Here is a 14,646-nt window from a genome sequence, read left to right as displayed (position 1 = left end):
TTAACATGCAATTTGTCATGTTCTTAACTCTTATTTGCCCTACTAATTGTTTGTCCTTATCTTAAATTGTTTGTCCTCATCTTAAATTGTTTGTTTTTGTTGTTATGAATATGTTAGGTGAGTTGGTTGTGGTTTGTCCAATTTTCCACATTAATCCTTACTTTTTAACTTTCTATTATGTTCTTAATATTGTTGCTGTCTTCAATCTTCATCATGATAACAAATTTTTTAAGTATACTATTTTGTTTTACATCTTGTTGAGTGGTTCCTTTCTTTCTTCTTCTTTCTCGGACTCGAGTTGGAGGAGTCTTCATTTGGACTCGGGATGAAGGAGCCTTAAGTAGTTTATTGTATTGCATTAAGACTCACTTTGTTATATGGAGGAGGCAGATACATGTTGATATAAGACACAAGTTTACATCCAATCACATATATTTTCTTTAAACTGTTACGAGTGTTTATCTATTAGTATCGTGGTTGTTTTTGCTTCGTAGCACATTATATGACAGGGTTAGGTTTTGAAAATGACATTACTTTTTGCATTGTTAGCAAATAGATTAATCAATTAAGAAAAATCTATTTTCCTTTAAGATTCTAAGCTCTAAATGGGTGTTGTTAAATTGTATCAGACTATTTGTATTCTTTTTTTGAATTGAAGAATGTGTCATGTGCATTTTCTTAGCTATTTTATTGTATGCTAACCGTGATTAGAAAGTAAACATTTTCTGTTAGTGGAAACTTTCTGTTTCGATCACTACCTTTAGACATATCTTATTTTTAGTATCACTACCTTTAGACATACTCTAGAAAACTCTAATAAATATTCATATCTAGAAAACTCTAATATGCATATTTTGATATTTGAATATTCTGATATGAATTCAAACTCTGATGTTTAGATATGAATATTATGATTTTTTCCCAAATACTTTCTAGAGTTTGATTTTTTGTTTTTTTGCATATTCTAGAAAAAAACATACTTGATGTTCTTGGCTTGTGGCCGGAAAAGATGGATCAACGAGCCAATAACAGTAGCAAACAAGGGGTGATTGTAGAGCAAGAGCACTGTAAGTTTGTGCTTCTATTTTTTTCGTCTTCAGTTTGATGCTTATATTTTTTCTATTTCGTGTTTATAAGTTTTTCAAATGTATACTATATTTTGATGCTTATAAATGAATCCTATATATTTAACTTGTATATTTCTTTTTAAGATGTGTTTAATTAATATGTGTTTAAAGTTTTTGATTCTTTTTATGATTTAATTAACATGTTAAAAATATGCTTCTTTTTTTCCTAAGTGTAACTAGTGCTTCTTTTTTACTAAATATAATTAGTGTTTCAGTTTTTTTTTAATGCGTGCTTCTATTTAATTGTAATGCTTCAGTGTTTCTAATGTATGCGTAATTTTTTTTTTTCTTATACACCTTTTTAAATTTATTTGATTTCTTTATTTATAACTTGTAATGTATTTTAATTTTTTTTTCTTATACATACTTTTTAATGTATTATATGCATGCTTAAGTTTTTGTTGATGCATGTTTCTCTAATATATACTTATGTTTATTATATGCTTTTTCTTTTTCTTAATGGATATTTATTTGAATATTATTCTAATATTGTTTAATGAGTACAGTATGCTAGTTACACACTAGACACTGTATTATAGTTACCTTCAATGGGTTGAATAAGTCTAGTGTGTGTGAAACACACTGAACTCTTGAATTATAGTCACTTACATAAGAATTAAACTTCCTTATAGGTTAAATTAAAGTCTCTTAAATATTCCTAACTCCCCTTAAAATATTCAATTACAACCACTTAAATAATAGAGTAATACAATCTTTGAATGTTAAATTACATTCATTTAAAATTGAATACACCCCCTTAAAATTTTATTACAACCCTTTAAAAGTCAATGAACTTAAAATAAATAATCCCATGTGGTTGGTATTTGGTTATTAAGTCTCCTTCATGATTTCAGTGATGAACCAACCTAGTCAAAATTTACCAACTCCAAATATCAACACTATTGAAGCTAGGACATCAGCAACAACTATAGTTGCTGGACCTGAATTGGCTAACAATCAAGATAAAAAGAAGAGAAAAGCTAATGCAAGTGGTCATAAGCAATCCTCTAAATGTTGGGAACATTTTATCAAAATTATTCCTAGTGAAGAGGAGGTACAATATGCCGCATGTAAATATTGCCACGAAATATACTTGTGTGATTCTCTAACTCATGGCACCTATAACCTCACCTACCACCTTACTAGATGTGCCAAAAAACCTTTGGTTGTATCTGATGACTCCACCCAAACTATTCTTACATTTCCTAATGTAGAAGGATTTTGTTTGGTTTCAACACGTAGTAAATTTAACCTTCAAGCTTGTCGTAGGGCATTGTCTATTTTTGTGATTTTGGATGAACAACCATTCAAAGCTATGGAAGGTGAAGGATTTAAATATATGTTGAGAACATTGTTGCCACAATTTACAATACCGTCTAGACGAACTGTAGCTAGGGATAGTTTTCAATTGTTTGTCGAGGAAAAAGTAAGGTTGAAAGCTTTTTTTAAGTCTGATTGCAATAGGGTAGCTCTTACAACAGATTGTTGGACTTCAATTCAAAACCTTAACTACTTAACATTTATGACACACTTTGTTGATAATGATTGGAATTATCAAAAAAGGATTATTAGTTTCACAGTAATTCCAAATCATAGGGTGACACAATTAGTAAGAAGATTGAAGAGAATTTAAAGGATTGGGGGATTTGAAATGTGTCAACTATAACAGTTGATAATGCATCATCCAATGATGTAGCTGTTGCTTTTTTGAAAAAAAAAAGATAAATAATATGGATGGTTTGATGGGGAATGGGGAACACTCCCACATGAGGTGTGCTGCTCATATTCTGAATTTAGTTGTAATTGATGGCTTGAAAGAATTTTTTTTGGCAATCTCTAGCATTAGAAATGCTATTTGATTTGTAAAATCTTTGCCTCATAGGGCTGCCAAGTTTAGGGAATGTGTTCAATTAGCTGGAATATCTTGTAAAAAATTGTTATCTCTTGATGTTTCAACTTGTTGGAATTCAACCTACTTGATGCTTGAGGCTGCGGAGAAGTTTCAAGTAGCTTTTGGGAAGCTTGAGGTTGAGGAGTCAAGTTATAAGGATTTCTTTGGAGAAGTTGGTCCCCCAACTAGTTGTGATTGGGATACAGCTAGAGCGTTTGCAACTTTTTTGAAGTTATTTTATGAGGCAATTAGAGTGTTTTCCTCCTCACAACATAAGAGTATACATACAACTTTTCACCAATTGTCTGCAATCTATTGTGAGCTGCAAAATGCCTCTTTGAATTTGAACACCATTTTTGCAAGTGTGACTGATGATATGTTAGCAAAATATGATAAGTATTGGGGTAATATTACAAACATTAATAAGTTGCTATATTTTGGGGTAATTTTTGATCCACGGTATAAGTTGAAATATGTTGAGTGGTGTTTTCAAAATATGTATGCAACTAAATCAGAGGTGGCTATTGAATTGATCACATTAATTAAAGAAGATCTAACTAAAATGTACAAATGGTATAAAAAAATCCATGACAAAAAATAATAATTCACCACAACCAACTCCCATGGTTGTTGACAGTGCTTTCCATGATGAAACCTCTGTTGCTGCTGCCCATAATTCACATATGGCCAGAGCACAAGCTTTTGAAGACCATTTGAAAGATAAAGACTCCATTGACCAAAAAAATGAGCTTGAGGGATATTATTCTAGTAAGTGTTTGAAGATGAGTGAAAAGTTTGATATTCTTGCTTGGTGGAAATGTAATGCAACTCAGTACCCAATCTTATCTCTTATAGCCAAAGATATTTTGGTCATACCGGTATCTAAAGTTGCTTCTGAAAGTGTTTTTAGTACTGGTGAGAGAGTCATTGAAACCTTTAGAAGCTCTTTAAAGCTAGAAATGGCTGAAGCATTAATTTGCACTCAGAATTGGCTAAAATCTTCACTCACTTGTTTCGAAGACTTAAATCTTAGTAAAGATGTTGATCTTTCTGAAGAAATTATTAAAGGTAAAATTATTTATGTAACTTTTAACTGTTTGAACATTCTAATATATTTATATGTTCATAATATAGTCTAATGTTTATTATTTTGTTAATTATTTCAGAGTTTCAAGGAATGTCAGTGGGAAATGCAACTACGGCAGGTGGTTCATCATCACAACCACCTACTTGTGGTTGAATAAAATTATTGTATGTAATATTCCTTTTTATTGTTACTAATTTGAAATGATTTTGTCAATCTTGTGTTATTACTAACTAATTCTGCCAAACTTTTCAGATGTGGACTTTTTTGAATTTTTGAAGTCATACAAACTTAAGTTAAATACTGACTTGGCTCTATGACAATATCAACACAAGGTTTTTGAGATTTGTATAAATTGTTGTAATGCCTGGTAAGTTATTATTGTTATATCTTATTATTATTTTAATTGCCAAAAATTGTTAGTAACCAAAATTGTAAGTAACCACAACTACAACTGTTACTCTGTTAGTAATCTAAACTACATATTATAGATATATGTTAGCATATATTAGCATTTCTGTTATAAGCAAGAACATAAGTTTAATTTGTTATTCTTATATAATTACCCTTCTATTTCCCAACAGCTGGTGCATGATATTCTGAGACTGGTTTTGCTGCAAGTCATAGAAAAACAAGTGTTTTATCATATGTATGTTACCTTTTATCCTAAGTCAATTGTGAACTATTAAAATTTTATTTTTAATAAAGTTAAAGTACTGAGTATGCATATTGATTCTCTAGGTTGCTGAAGTTCTTGCAAATTGCTTGGTGTTGAATCTTTATTTAACATTAGCTAAGCTAGTGGCAGCAATTTATCTTTTATTCAAACTAGTGGCAGCAATTTATCTTGCAATTTATGTCAACTTGATTTCTTAGTTTGATCTTATTGTTGATTCAAAATGAATGATCTAATCATGTTGATTGCATTATTTTTTATTCAAACTAGGCTGCTATACATGAAACTAAGCTAAAGTAAATTTGACATTATCAAGTATGGAATTTTTTAATGTTGATTGCAAACAAGGTATTGAATTATTTTTTCTATGGTACACATCAACAACATATTTTTACAATGATTATTGAATACTAATTTTTGCTCTAATTTTTTAGGTTGGCAATGGGAACAAGTTGGAAATATATATTGATATTTGTATTGTCATAGAGTCAATTGAAACTATCAATATTTTCTAAGAAGTGTGTATTAATATTAGACTTTATGTATAATTTGAATTTAAAAGTGTGTACTAATATTATACTTTATCTATAACTTGAATTTGGTTGAGTTATTGAAAAAAAACCAAGTTGTTATAATCTGTTGGACTTGAAAAACAAAGATTGTGTTAAACTTTTAGCTGTAATCTATTGGACTTAAAAACAAGAATTGTGGAAAACTTTTAGTTGTAAGCTGATGTATTTGTATGTTATTGTATCTTATGTGAATGTAGTTGTAAGCTGAGTTGTTGTAGTTGTAAGGTGTTGCATTATGAGAATATTATTGTATGTTATGTGAATGTTAGTAGCCCAATTTTAAAAGAAAAAAATGATTGGATAGCCCAATTTTAGTAGCCCAATGTTAAATGGCTCAAAAATGGTCTTAGATTGGATAATAAACTACTACTTTCCTGAGAAATAACATAAAAATAGTTGGTTATTTTGATAAACATGTTATTGGGTCAAAAAATTTGAGAGGCCCAAACAATGATTCAACTCGACTGTAACCACCTGTTTAAACTGTGAACCCGATTTTTGTATTGGGCGAAATTGGGCTTGTAATTTCCAACCGCGGATTGGACCGGTTGGTGTTTTTAGGCCCGAACCCGCCCTACCCGAACCGATGTCCAACCCTAACCACAATAGACATAATGACCTTGTTGCAAGTTGGTGATGGTGAGGACTGATAAATTGGTTTGGTTCAACATGTGGTGTTGAAGAAGAGATCAAAACCTGAAATTTACAATTTTGTATGTTTCAGGTCAATCACTTTATGTACTTCATCTAAAATTGTGAGACAAACACACATTTTTATGCAATTGTTAATTTCGAGAGTTGATTTTAGATAAGACGATTTAGATCACATAATTAGTTTTAATATATTAAATCATTTTAATTGTTGATTTAAATTAAATAACTGAAAGATTTAGATGCATCACCTAATTAAAGTACAAAATTGTTTGAGTAAACTGGACTATGAAAAACCTGTGTTGCAGTGAGTCTTTTACACATAAAGTAGTCGAATTTTCTTTTTAATTTAATGTAGTTCGATAAAATATTAAGGAAAAGGAAGGGAATCACGATTAAAACAAAAATAATAATTTTTTTAATAATTATATTATGAGTTTCATATATAACATATAATTTTTTTCTTCATATTTTACTACTAAATCTTCTTACATTATTTTCGACAAATATCCACGTCACATTTCTTAACATGTGAATAAGTATTTTTTTTTTAAATATGTATTATTTGTAGAAAAAAATAACAAATAATTAGTAAAAAATATATATATACTTTATAATTGAGGTAATAGTAAAAGAGTAATAACCGGAAAAAAAACAGTAGTATGCTAGAGGGTTAAATACCTGCCTTTAATAATTGCAATAAGTTTTTTAATATTTAATTTACATCTTAATTATTATTTTTATTTTATATATATATATATATATATATATATATATATATATATATATAAAGAACTTAATTGTTTTAATTAAAATCTCTGTTATAGCTATATAAATCTTGCTGGATATTCTAAAATTCTTCTGCTATCGATTTCAAATGTAAAAAGTATGAAGTAATATTCCTTTTTAAATAAAAATCATTATAATTTAATAAAATATCAATAATATTTAAATTTAAGTAATAATATGATAACACCTTTTTTTTATACATTTTTTCTGGATCATGTTAACAAGTGCATTAAGGACATTTGTTAAGGAATTGAAAAAACAAAAAAAAGTAAAAAATATATCAAAATTTCAAATTTCAAAACGTTGAATACATCATTTTAAAATAAATAATACTTATAGAAACGATGGAGTAATATAGGCTAGACCTTGCTAGTTTTTGTAAGGTATCAGACTTATATTTAAGGATATTGTAAAAAAAAGTGTCTAATTTGTGCATGCATAGAGTTTTTCAGATTTTGACTCAATTTTATATGAATATTTGATATGTTTAACTCAATTTTATGAATATTTGATATATTTGCCAACCTTATTAAAAGTCTAGATTTTTTTTTTCTTCCAATAACCTTTATTTGAATTTCTTTTACTAAAATACTCGATTTTCAAAACAATACATCAAAATACCATTTTGTTTTGTTCTTAGTCATAAGTTGTCTTTGCAAATGACGACTTCCTTAAAGAAGCTCGAGTTTGCAAAGACGACTTGCTTAAAAAAAATTTCAAAATTTTTTTTCTTCAATTTTTGTTTCAAATTAACAAAGAAATTGTCAATTTTGTTTTTTTTTTTTTATAATTTTTTTTAAAAAATTTCTTTAAGGAAGTCGTCTTTGCAAACCCGTGATTTCTTAAGAAACACCATTTACAAAGGCGACTTATAAGTAAAAAAAAAAGAAATATTTTAGTATAAAATTTTAAAAAGAGAGTAATTTGATATTTTTCTTTTCAAATAAAAGATATTGAAAAAAATAAAATCAAAAGTCTAATCATATTATAATATTTAAATATGTTAGGTCGATAAAATTAAGTATATTTTTAAATAAGATTAATTTACATATATTGACAATGTAAAAAGTTATATGCAATTAATAAATCATGATCAATTATGTAAGTGATTTTATATTTTAGAATAATACACTTAAATATATCAAAAATTAATATAGACTAATATGATTAAATTACTAAAAGATTAACAAATTTTTTTAACAAAAAAAAATTAACAAATTTATAATTTAACATAAAATTAATAATCTAATATATAATAATAATTAAAATATATTATTTATATTTATTTAAGCAGATCAACCTATTAAATCTAAAAAGTTTTTTCTTGTAATTCTTTGACCTGATTTTTTTAATTAAATAAATTTCTAAAAATATTTAACCTTATCTATTTGAAAAAACTCGCATGACCTAAGACTGATGTAACCTAAACCGTAAACACTTCTCACAGATTCCACTCCTTGTAGACGAAAACAAAAATATTCCAACCTGCATTTCAATTGAAAAAAGAACAAGTGCAAAAAGCACAAACTCGAAATCAGTAATATTCCATAACTTAATTTTGTATTCTTTCTCTATACTAAACAGTTTAAAAATTTAAATAAATAAATTTTCTCAAAAAAGAATAAAATGATTTTCACAATAAAAGTTAAAACCAATTTTAGAAGTTTTATTTTTCAAAAATTAAAAACTGTTGACAGCAATGATATTTGTAGTGTTAAAACAATGTTTGCGTGTTGGGCTTATAAAATTCACAATTTGATTGTAACGATTCAGATTATTATGGATGTATTTCGCTATAATTTTAAAATTCCAGAATTGAGCCAGAGAAAATGTTTTCCTAAAATAAAATATTAATACCATATTAAAATCTAATAAATATTTTACATGGTGAATAATATTCGGGAAAAAAATCTGCTGAAATATTATAAAACATTAATATTATAAATCATAGCAATTAAAATTTTAATTGCCGCATAGAAAAAATCCAATATATTTAATTAATTTCATTTTCGAAATCCTCAAGATTCCATCTTTTCACCAATATATATCAATTCAAAATAATCAGAAAGTCGGATACAACTATACAAAATAATACTAATTAGTAATAAATATTATTTTGTCCTTTTTTATCTCAAAATTCAAACTTGGTAAAGGGGTCTTCACGCATCACTCATCATCCCCAATTTCATCTATTACTACTTATTTATATTTAATATTTATATTTATTTATCATTATTATATATAAATATGCATATTAGAAAAAGAAGATACAACAAGTGAAGTTATTTTCACCGTTTCTGAAAAAGAATTCAGAAAATCCAAAATTCTTACACATAGAAAGAGAGAGAAAACAAAGAACAGAGAGAACAGTTTCTGCTCTTAAAAACAGAGTAAAAGAAAGAAGTTTTTTTTTTTTTTTTATAATTTTTTTTTCTTTACTCTATTTTTTTAATTTCGTGTATTGAAAAACCACCACCTTCATTCTCTTCACAACCCAGAAAAAAAGCTTGAAACTTTTTTGCGGATTCAGCTTCAGAATCTCAAAGGGTATCTGATTCATGGAGGATCAAAACCTGAACTTACCGGTGGCTTTATCACCGTGTTCCACCCAAAACGGGTCAGAAACAACCAACAACGCCGCCGTGACGGAAGCTGCCGGAGTTGACGCCGGTTCGGACACCGGAGCGAAGTCCGAAGGTGGTGGTTCGGGATTACAAGGTGTTAAAAGGGGGAGAGGGAGACCTCGGAAGTACGAGGTTGATGTCAACCAGATTTCTCCGGCGCCGTTGTCACCGTCGCCGGTGGGAATTGCTATGCAGCCTTTTGGTAGTGATTCGAAACGTGGAAGAGGACGTCCTCGTGGTTCTGGAAAACTTCAGATTTTGGCTTCTATTGGTATGAGTTTGCGTTTCATTGCTTTCTTTGTTTGCTTTTTGTTTTTATTTTTTTTTATGTTTGTTTTTTGTTGATGAGAAGGTGCATTTTTAACGTTTGTGATTCTTGGAATGATTCTGTGTCGTGTCTTTTTTTTGTTTGTCTGAGTTGTACACAACACTTTCCTTTTCATCGTACGGATTGTTGTCAAATCCCAATGAAGGAATGGAATTTGGGTTTTTGGATGGATTGAGGATACCTATGTTTTTTTATTAAAAAAAAAATTGTCTCTACTTATTCATTTGTGATTTGTCTATTATTATTTTGATTTGAAAGGTTTTAGTGGAAGTTAGATAATTTTGATATTACTATTTACTCTTTAATTTGTGTGTTTTTTTTATTTTTTATGCTATTGTTTTCTCTCATTTTGGAAAATTGGTATAGTTTTGTTTGAAATCGAAAGTTGTGATTGTTGAATGTTTGTTATTTCATAATCTGATTATGATTATTAATAGTATGCCATAAAAGTCAAGGGGAAGATACTAAGTGGTAATTCATGTTGAAGACTAAACACTTATTATGAAATCTTTCCCATAGTTAAAGGATCAATAAAATTAGTATTTAGTTTTTCATAGATGAAAAATATGAAAGGATTTCTTTGTTTAATCTTTGCTTAAGGTTTAAGAGTTGTTCAGACAAGATTTTGTTAAATAGGAAAATGTTTTATTTTTATTTACTTATTTTTAACATGAAATGTATGAGACAATAGACTTTATTATTGGTAATTGATATTTGTACGGAAATTTGACCACTTTTAGTGAGGTAACATGATGTTGATTTTTCATTTGATTTCGGTTTCTCGGGACAATAAATTTTTATGACTTTATTATAAATTAATATTTTTCTTTTATTTGTTAAATAAAAAATTATAATATTTTTTTAATAATATTATAAATAATTTTGTTAAAATAATTAATATCAAAATATGAATTTTAAAATAAAAAGATAATATTTTAAAGTTCAAAGATTTTCTTTCCTTTGTGCTTTTAGTGTCTTAAAATAGTAAATTTTCCGAACATTATTAGATAATTAATATACTTTTTAGAATATTAAAGAAAATAAAATCAAGTCATTTTAATTTTTACTAAAAAAGCATAAATCCAAAAAATTGATACGACAAAAGAAAGATAAAAATATGTATATGTATAATATTTAAAATATAAATCTGAAATAATATATTATTGTTTATTTAGTTATTGTTAAGTTTTTGAAACAAATAGGTGTGAAGTGTCAATGTTTCCTTATCTTCAGAGATACTTCTTAACATCTGTTTTTCTTCTCTATATTATTTATTTTTGTATCACTCATATTACATAATTTGTTCTAAGATTTAATTACTATACATCGATAATATAAAATAATTTTATATAAATATATATTTATGTTTCATAATATAAGTATTTGTTTAGATATTTTAAAAATATCATTATAAGACAGTACAATAATAAAACATGATTAGATATATGTCTGAAACTTATTTAACCATGTTTATTTTGTTAATACTATTTTTTCTCTTATATCTCTTTGTACACTCGATCTATGTTTTTATGTCAATAAATATGTAGGGCATACATAAATTCATATAGTTATAGAAATTTGCAGTACTCTTGAAGTAATAAAACAATGCTAATCCAATTACAACATATAAAACAAATAAGTCAACAATGTCTATATATTATATGTAAAGCATAAGAGGTTATTTGTTTTGCAAACTTGTATTAAATTTCTTTAGCTGAAAAATAAAATAAAAATACTAATGAAACATTCTAGCATAAACAATGTCTATTAAATGAATACATAATCTTTGTGCCTTGAAGTTACAACTGCATATATACTTATATTGTAAACTACTTGAGAAAAGGATTTGGGGTAGTCATGTATTTTTATCTTTTTTTTCATGCTTGAAAATGAAATTCATATTTGCTACATTATAGGTGGATGTGTTGCAGAAACGGCTGGTGGAAGCATCACTCCTCATGTGGTGACTGTGAACCCTGGAGAGGTAATTTGAGGCATGTCATTTTTTTTCTTTCAAATTTCACTTGAAACATAAAACTTTTAAAAAATAGTTCAAAGTGGACTCTTAAAGTTAATTTAGTATATCAAGGTAATTAATTCATTTTTGGATTACTATTTTAAAATCTTTATTTTATTGTAATTATTATATATATTTGTGGTATAGATTGCATGTAGTGAAAACTACACGCAGTTTTATAGTCGGTGTAATTCTAGATATCTAATTTAGATCATATAATTTAGATTTTAAAGTTAAATTTTATATTAAATAAAATTAATTTTAAAATCTAGACCGTCCAAAATACTTTGAAGTCTACTGTTGAAATAGGACCGGAGGCTCTCAATATCAAAATAATATTGGTTTTGAAACTTAGAGAGCTAATTCTATATATATATATATATATATATATATATATATATGCTATTAACTAAAAAAATTTATTCTTTGTAATTTTCAGGATGTGGTTGGAAAGATATTTTCATTTTTTCAGAAAGGTCCTAGAGCAGCTGTGTGCATACTATCTGCTACTGGAACTGTATCAAGTGTCATCCTTCGTCAACCTGGTGCTTCTGATGGTTGTTTAAGATATGAGGTATACAATTTTAGAAACAATATTATCTTATATGTATTAATATTATTCACGTGAATCTTTCACTATCACTTTATATTTCAACTCATAGGATAGGATGTAATGTTTTACTATTATTAAACCTATGAATTTTTTTACTTTCACTCTCATTTTTTGTACTTAATTTCTACATCTAGGAAGGGAAAGAAAGAGAAGTGAGAGAAAAAAAAGAGTGATATTATAGAAAAATATAAGTGTGAGAGAGGGAATATAAATGAAGATGTCAAAGGAAGATGTGGAAATTTGTGTCTTGTTATTTCAATTTTCATTAATGAATGTCATAATTTGAAGGCATCTAAATTTGGCATGTTTGAATAAGTCTCTCATTCTCTTTTATTTATTTATTTATCAAATATTTCCTCTGTTATTCAAACAGGGTCGGTTTGAGATTTTAACTTTAAGTGGATCATGCACTTATACCAGTGGTGCTGGTGGTGCACAAAGAAAAGTTGCTATGTTGAGTGTTTCATTGGCTAAACCTGATGGAAGAGTTTTTGGAGGTGGTGTTGAGAACTCATTGATAGCTGCTACCCCTATTCAAGTAAGAAATTTTTTCAACACCTATGAAATGAATTAGATTGATTTATTTATGTTCAACTCTTAGTAGACATTTATCTTTTGGTTTTATCAAATCAATATGGTTTAAATTGTGATTGTATTTACTCTGCAAATCTTGATATTCCAACAAAATATGGACAAATGAGTTCGATGCTATCGTAATTGCAGTTGTGTTGTCATTGTGGAGATCTCTAAAAAATTTATGTTGCATTGTCAATTGCAATTTAAAACTTGTTAGAATTTAGATTCAGTCTAACTCAGTCTCTAAAAAACTGACTTGTAAGATGAAAACTGTTGCCATATATAAATACATTGTTAGACTTTATCGTATCCAATATTTGACTCTTAACACACCCCTCTCACGTCTAGGACTTGTCATATAAAGTGCGACCCGAGTGACCTGATAGTAAATATCCCAAAGAATATTGGATAAACTCTGATATCATTTTAGAATTTGAGTTAGGCCTAATTCAATCTCTATAAAATCAGCTTGTAAAGTAAAGATAACTCCCACTTATAAACATATTGTCACACCTTATCTCATGTAATCTAATCCGATGTAAAAATCTTAACAAAACTATTAAACTATTGAACCTTGAAGCACTAGTAGGTTTTAATAAAATATGAAAAATGATTCAAATCAACTGCTCAAAAGTTAGATATCAGAATAGTTATACTGTATCTATATTTGCACTTATAAAGCATATGAAAGATGTCTTTATTTTCTAAAAAAATAGTATCCAAATTATTGATTACTATAATCACATTCTTTTTTTATAATCCGTAAGAAACATACTCTTAGTATTATCTGAACATATTAATTATTAATTCCTTGTATTTCCTTACTATATATTTTGCACATTATTGATCATAGTGTTACATTGTTTGAATTTGAAATAACAATTGTGACACTTACTCCAAATTCTCTCCTTTTTTCACCAGCTTGTTTTGGCCACATTCAAGCAAAACATAAGTAATCAAATCAAGAGAAAGTACTCATCATCTCAAACTCCAACTACTCCAGATTCAACAAGAGATAACTTGAAAGTTCCCAAGTTAACTATAGAAGGAGATATAGAAGGAGATAATAATGTGACAAATACTAATGATGTAACAGTAGCGGATAATAATGTGAAAGTTGAAACAACAATTGATAATGTCACTACTATTGTTGTTGGTGATGAAAATGTGCAATCTGATTATGTTGGTGGAGGAATTGACTTGGACAACAAGGCATTGGAGTTTGTTACTACAGATCATAAAACATGTTCAGATGTCGATGCTAACAGTGTTCCTCAAATATGAAGGAAGCACCTTTCAACCTTTTAAGTTATGCAGCACAAAGTTTTTGTTTTTGTTAGTTGCAGGTTGTTTTCTAATTAGTGTTTGACTTTGGAAGTGAAAGTTGTGGGTCTAGTTTTGTTAGGTGGAGCTAGTAGAGAATTTATTAGGGATCACATTGCCAGAAAAGGAGTATTTGCAGACTCATTAATTGGATTTATTTTAATTTCTTCTATTTTTGGAATGTTGTCATGCTTTTACTGATTTATTTATTTATTTATTTATTTTATATCCTATGATTTTCACCTTATTATTCTATTTGCAGTAATTTATAATAAAAAATTACAGAAAAATATATTTTGTATTTATTATATCTTGATGACTCATTTTAAAGGCAAATTTTACTCTATATCGTTTTGATCGATGGTTTACGATGGA

At 27.7% G+C, this 14,646-nt stretch overlaps 1 protein-coding gene and 1 pseudogene across 2 annotated transcripts; both read left to right on the top strand.

The window, feature by feature from the left end:
* Nucleotides 1–1,009: 1,009 nt before the first annotated feature.
* LOC140920827 (zinc finger BED domain-containing protein RICESLEEPER 2-like) lies at nt 1,010–4,258 on the top strand (annotated as a pseudogene).
* Nucleotides 4,259–9,045: 4,787 nt separating this feature from the next.
* LOC101500363 (AT-hook motif nuclear-localized protein 11-like) lies at nt 9,046–14,499 on the top strand. 2 transcript variants are annotated; one of them, XM_073369713.1, is made up of 5 exons: nt 9,046–9,685; nt 11,674–11,726; nt 12,199–12,333; nt 12,746–12,910; nt 13,870–14,499. In XM_073369713.1, exons 1-5 carry the CDS (start codon nt 9,349–9,351, stop codon nt 14,230–14,232), a joined length of 1,053 nt encoding a protein of 350 aa, XP_073225814.1. In that variant the 5' UTR covers nt 9,046–9,348; the 3' UTR covers nt 14,233–14,499. The 2 variants fall into 2 exon arrangements, with proteins under 2 accessions (XP_073225814.1, XP_004506124.1); XM_004506067.4 differs by having other exon boundaries at nt 9,050–9,685; nt 11,659–11,726.
* The last annotated feature ends 147 nt before the right edge of the window (nt 14,500–14,646 follow it).

Source organism: Cicer arietinum, chromosome 6 (assembly GCF_000331145.2).
Source record: "Cicer arietinum cultivar CDC Frontier isolate Library 1 chromosome 6, Cicar.CDCFrontier_v2.0, whole genome shotgun sequence".
Lineage (NCBI taxonomy): Eukaryota > Viridiplantae > Streptophyta > Magnoliopsida > Fabales > Fabaceae > Cicer > Cicer arietinum.
Note: the sequence above shows the minus strand (reverse complement) of the source record. Positions and strands in the feature narration are given on the sequence as shown.